The sequence below is a fragment of the Hermetia illucens genome, chromosome 4 (assembly GCF_905115235.1).
Source record: "Hermetia illucens chromosome 4, iHerIll2.2.curated.20191125, whole genome shotgun sequence".
NCBI lineage: Eukaryota > Metazoa > Arthropoda > Insecta > Diptera > Stratiomyidae > Hermetia > Hermetia illucens.
The window spans coordinates 149612223-149617403 of NC_051852.1; the positions used below are offsets into that span (position 1 = coordinate 149612223).

Sequence of the window (5181 nt, forward strand, 5' to 3'; positions counted from 1 at the left end):
GTCGTGATCTGATATAGGTGGTAATGCTGATGTCGAAGGAGAACTGCAATCGTAAAACTACCGGAGGAATTGCTGAAGGAAGAAAGGAAGGAAGAAAACAGAAAGGGGCAGACGGACGAGTGTCTATGGGCAAACTCACCCCGAGAAGTATTATATTATCTAAGTGGTGGTACCGCGGGACTTAGGCTTGGAAGACCGGGGGTGGTTTTTAGTAGGTGTGAATTCCACACGTGCCCCCTCTAGCTCTGTCTAAGATTTACCTTGGTGTACGAATACAAAAAGTCATGTTCCTTGATTAAATGAAAAACGGTTAACGAATAAAGAGGTATGAAGAGTCGATGTGCCCGCACTGATGAACGGAATATTGATCATAGTTAGTTAGTTAGTTAGTTTAGTTAACTGGGGGGAGCTGCAGCTCCAAGCACTCAGGCCATTGTTAGGCCCATTGTACTATCCCCGTAAGTTGCCTATTCAATGGCTTCCCGCCTACGGTGCTCGCAGGCTTTAGCGAATCTGAGAACAGTCTCCAGAGGCAGAGAATGTGCAGATTCTTCATTGAAGAAAACCTTACCAAGGTGTCTTCGTCTGAGATCTGAGGATGTCCGGCAGCTGCATAAAAAGTGCAGGGCCGTCTCCTCCTCCTCCTCACATTGGCTGCACATAGCCGAAACCACTACCCCAATCTTTTCCATATGGTAGTTTAAGGAGCAGTGTCCCGTCAAAAACCCTACTAGGGTTTTCAGGTCCCACTTCTTAAGGGACAACAAAAATGCCGCTCTAGTGGCCCTAGGCTCTTTCACAAGAATTTTCGCTTGCCGGCAACAGTCCAAATTTCTCCACTCGGTTGCGTGAATCCTTGCAATTTCACCCTTCAGAGTAGACTTGACAGTAGATGGTCGGATTCCAAGAGCTGGTTTGGCCCCACCATTGTGGATCCAGACCCTCGGCGAGCCAGTCTGTCAGCCTCCTCATTACCGGCGATGTTAGAGTGCCCTGGCGCCCACATCAAGAATGTTTCGTTCAGTCGGCCAAGTTTCAGCAGCACCTGATGACAACTCCACACCAACTGGCTTGATATGTTGTTGTTGTTTAGTGCTGATAATGCCGCCCGACTGTTGGAACAGATTCGAATGATGCGACCCCTCCATTTTTGTCGCAGACATTCTCCTGCTGCCAATGAAATGGCATATATCTCCGCCTGGAATATGGTCGTCATTTTTCCGAGGGGTCGGGCCAGTTCTATAATCGGATTCTCCGAGAACTTCCCTGCGCTCGATCCATCCTCCATGACTGACCCGTCGGTGAAGATTATTAGGTCTGTAATCTGAAAAGACTCATGGCCACTTGTGGACCATTCTTCTCTTTCGGTGATTATGACAGTGTATGTCTTTTCAAAGACGAATCTGGAAACCATATAATCGGTCGGCATCAGGGCTACCGGATGTTTTTCATGGAATTTCCAGATAGACGCATGATCGTTTGATTGGCCGCCTTTCCACGCCCCAATGGTATCGAGCTTATATGCGTCGTTGGCTGCTTTCCGTTTCACCTGCAAGTAAATGGGGCCGTTTGGGTGAAAGTCCCCAGGTCTTACTTCTCGCATTCCTACAGCACCAGAGCAATCTGCAGGATTTCTGATATTGTTCCTGGATATGATGCTTTCACGTTAACTTGGAGTCGAAATGTACTCCTAAGGACTTGAATGTTTGTGCGAGCTGGATTTCCGCCCCTGCTAAGGTGGGTAGCGTGCCCCACCTGACGTTCCTAGTGAACATAACTAGTCCAGTCTTGCTAGCGTTCATCGTGAGTCCATTGCGGAGGCACCTGCTGTGGATTACATGCAGAGTTGCGGTCATATACTGTGTCCGCAAACTTGCCGGTAATTATTACGGCTAGGTCGTCCGCAAATGCTTGCGCGAAGACTTTTTTGTCCTTCAGGAGCCACAGCAGGGAATCCATTACAAAGAGCCATAACAGTGGAAAGAGAACCCCTCCCTGTGGGCAGCCCCGAGACATCCTGCTTCAATAGAGTTCTGCCCGACGGACATGTGGATTTTTCTCCACTCTAGCATGTGAAGGATCCAACTGATTAGCAGCGGTTCGATTCCATGCTGTCTTGCCACATCACAAATTGCCGCGAATGAGGCATAATTGAAGACACCTTCGATGTCCATGAATGCGCCTAAGGCGTATTCTTTTTCGGACATCGCCTTTTCAATTTTTGCCGTAAGTTCATTGAGTGCTGTCTCCGTGGATTTGCTTTTCTGGTAGGCGTGTTGCCTATGATGAAGTGGCCACTTAGGAATGTGTGTATCCCTTATGAACCGATCTACTAGTCTTTCTAGTCCTATTGATCATAGTATCTCAAGCAAGTCTATAATCGTCAGGAACTTTAGTATGTTCTCTACTTCCAGATCTTTCAACTTTGCATCTGGTATTAAGTGTTTGCACAAGTGCCAGACACTGTCCCAGGACGTGTATAGAGGTTTTGTCACACTCCTCACAAAACCTGCAGGCAGTGTCCGTAGATATCCCTAGCTTCCCTAGATGATAGTTCCTACTATGATTCGGAGGTTCTTTTTAATGAGGTTTAGGCAATCCTTTGCGCGTATTGGTTCGTATCCTCCAATAAGCACCCTGGACTGCTCCATTCCTGGTTGGCCCGCCCAGTAGAGTTCCCCCAACCGTTGCTCTTCATTTCTTAGAGTTATAGCCATGAAACCGTTTCCGATTCCACAGAAGGGTTCTGGCCCGTGCAAAGGCGTCCCTGCTCCCTTCTTGGTTAGTTCGTCAGCTGCCTCGTTGCCTTCCAACCCAGCATGGCCTGGAACCCAGAGTATCCAGAACTTATTGGACGAGCCGAGCGTGTTCAGTCTCTCAAGGCATTCCCATACCAGTTTAGAATTCACCTGGTTGGACCTAAGTGCCTTGATCGCTGCTTGACTATCGGTGAGAATAGCTATGTTCTGCCCCCTATAGTTTCTCTGGAGATTAAAGGAGACACAACTGTCTATGGCGTATATTTCCGCCTAGAATATGTTAGTGTACCTACCCATTGGCTCGAAGTACATTTTCTTTGGTCCAATGACACCGGCACCCGCTCCCTCTGCTGTAAGGGATCCGTCAGTGTACCATGGACAAAAGATACATTTTGAGGTAGTTTTTATCTAGATTGCATTTAATCAAGTAACATTTTTCTTGCATTTTTTATTGGATTTTTTCAATTTATACGAAGTGGGTAAGAAACATAAAAGGCGCTGATGGTCTCAATTCACGACTTGGTGGGTCTAGTTCTCTTCTAGAGCACAGACGGGAATTAAATTCATTTGTATCACCTACACTTTTACTCTCAATTCTCAAGATGGTAATTGGAGAAATGTGGAGAAAGTACGATTATCAATAGAATTGGGTTATGGGAAAATAACCTTGCAAATCTCTGAAACACATTCAATAGATTAGAATATATCCCAAGACAAATAGCTAGTCGTTCTATCGTAACTGTTATCATTTCATTCTTGATAATTAAGATGTAAGTATCTAAGTTTTAACCTGCATCAAATTTTACAACTTGCACCTCCAGCTTAAGAACATTAAATTCATTAACACAAGGATCGCCTTCAATGAATACTATTCTACACATTTTTGTTTGCTTTGCCACTGCTTAGAATAGAGGTGGAAGTCTTAAAGTATTTACACTTTCTCCGCAAGGTGAAAAGTATTCCTGAGGTGAGAGATAAAGTGGAGAAATGATAATATAAAAAGAGGCTTTTTTTAGAATAGACATTGCATTCATTGCTTAGAAGTATTTCTCGTTGTAACAAGAGTTGTCGTGCAGCCAAAAAATGAAGTTATTTCTTATACTATTCTTTGGAGTAGTTCACTCTGCCATTTTGGTAAGGGCGACCTCCACTCCTTCGATGCTTGAAGAGGCTACTCCAGAAATGCGGAACAAAATTATTGACGTGAGGGATGCTATTATTGTACCAATGAACCCTCGTGTGAGGTCGGAAAATCTATCTGAAAAAACTATGAACATCAATGAAATCGGGGCTAATGACCCCCAACTACGGAATGGTCTCAGATGGGGTGACTATGATGAGAGTCCTGAAGAATATCGAAACGATTTAGTGAGATTTACTGACTCGCCTGACGGTAGTGTGGAAACTGATAGTGAGTATTGAATGATTATTCTTCCTCAAACTAACAAATAACCTAATATAATTTGCGTTACTAATATTACTTTCTGGATTTTTTTCCAGAACATGACCACGCAAGTGCGGAAAAATATAGTAAATATGAAACATAACCATTTAAGGCTTGGATCAATATAAAACAAACCATTTTGTCACTTTTAGGGCCAGCTGGAGTGGAAAATCGTGTAGGTCGTCCAAATTATAGACCAGGTGGTTACGGAGGTTATGGTGGTTACGGAGGATACGGAGGCTACGGAGGCTATGGCGGCTACGGTGCTTCTGGTTTTCGTGGGAATAGAGGACATAGAAAAAACAAAGGTCATGGAGGAAATCGGGGACATGCAAACAACAAAGGAAACCGAGGTAGCCGAGGAAATAAGAAAAATAAAGGTGGCAGACGTCCACAACGAAAACAAAAGCAGGTCCAAAATTTCGGCTTAGAAACTGAACCATCGGCAAACCAGGAGGCGCCTCCCGCACAAAACCAAGAATTCGTACAGAGTCAAGTACCAATGCAAGATCAACAACTGAGCGAAGGACAATCTCCACACATTGAAGAACCTGCAACTGTTTAAGTACGGATAAGTGTAAACAATGTTTCTGCACAATCTTGGAAAATAAAAACATTTTTAAAGAAAGAGAACAGTATTATTTTCAAATATTGGTTAGGGAGTATCATATTTAGTTATATTAAGAAACGAGAAATGTTCAAAACTTTGTGGTGCCTGCTGATCTCCTTTTTTCGACATTGGAAGGTGGAAAGGTTCAAAACCTACTGCTGGCTCCTGCCATGCAGTTATGTGAGACTTCTACTCACTAAAACCACCTTCTTCTCAATTCACTCTCTCCGCGGAACTCCTATAAAGTATTGCGTCGCGGAGCTGGATCGGCTTTAAACTGCGGCTCATTATGGTTCTCTCTCTTTCTTGTTTTCGTTGTAGTTCTTCCTTTCTAAGCTGTTGGTGAATAGCTTGCAGTTCCTTTACAA

The 5181-nt window shown here is 44.2% G+C and overlaps 1 protein-coding gene across 2 annotated transcripts; it reads left to right on the forward strand.

Annotated features, from left to right (window-relative positions):
- Window positions 1-3788: 3788 nt before the first annotated feature.
- On the forward strand, window positions 3789-4801 carry LOC119655054 (mesenchyme-specific cell surface glycoprotein-like). 2 transcript variants are annotated; one of them, XM_038060743.1, is made up of 3 exons: window positions 3789-4170; window positions 4260-4289; window positions 4356-4801. In XM_038060743.1, the coding sequence occupies exons 1-3, from the start codon at window positions 3843-3845 to the stop codon at window positions 4766-4768; spliced, it is 771 nt and encodes a 256-aa protein (XP_037916671.1). In that variant the 5' UTR covers window positions 3789-3842; the 3' UTR covers window positions 4769-4801. The 2 variants fall into 2 exon arrangements, with proteins under 2 accessions (XP_037916671.1, XP_037916672.1); XM_038060744.1 differs by lacking the exon at window positions 4260-4289.
- Window positions 4802-5181: the final 380 nt, after the last annotated feature.

What these genes read in the sequence shown, in the direction of transcription:
- LOC119655054 (XM_038060743.1), top strand. Translation starts at nt 3,843, where the DNA reads ATGAAGTTATTTCTTATACTATTCTTTGGAGTAGTTCACTCTGCCATT. An exon ending in CGGTAGTGTGGAAACTGATA is followed by an intron (nt 4,171 to 4,259) that starts GTGAGTATTGAA and finishes ATTTTTTTCCAG; the next exon opens with AACATGACCACGCAAGTGCG. An exon ending in CGCAAGTGCGGAAAAATATA is followed by an intron (nt 4,290 to 4,355) that starts GTAAATATGAAA and finishes TGTCACTTTTAG; the next exon opens with GGCCAGCTGGAGTGGAAAAT.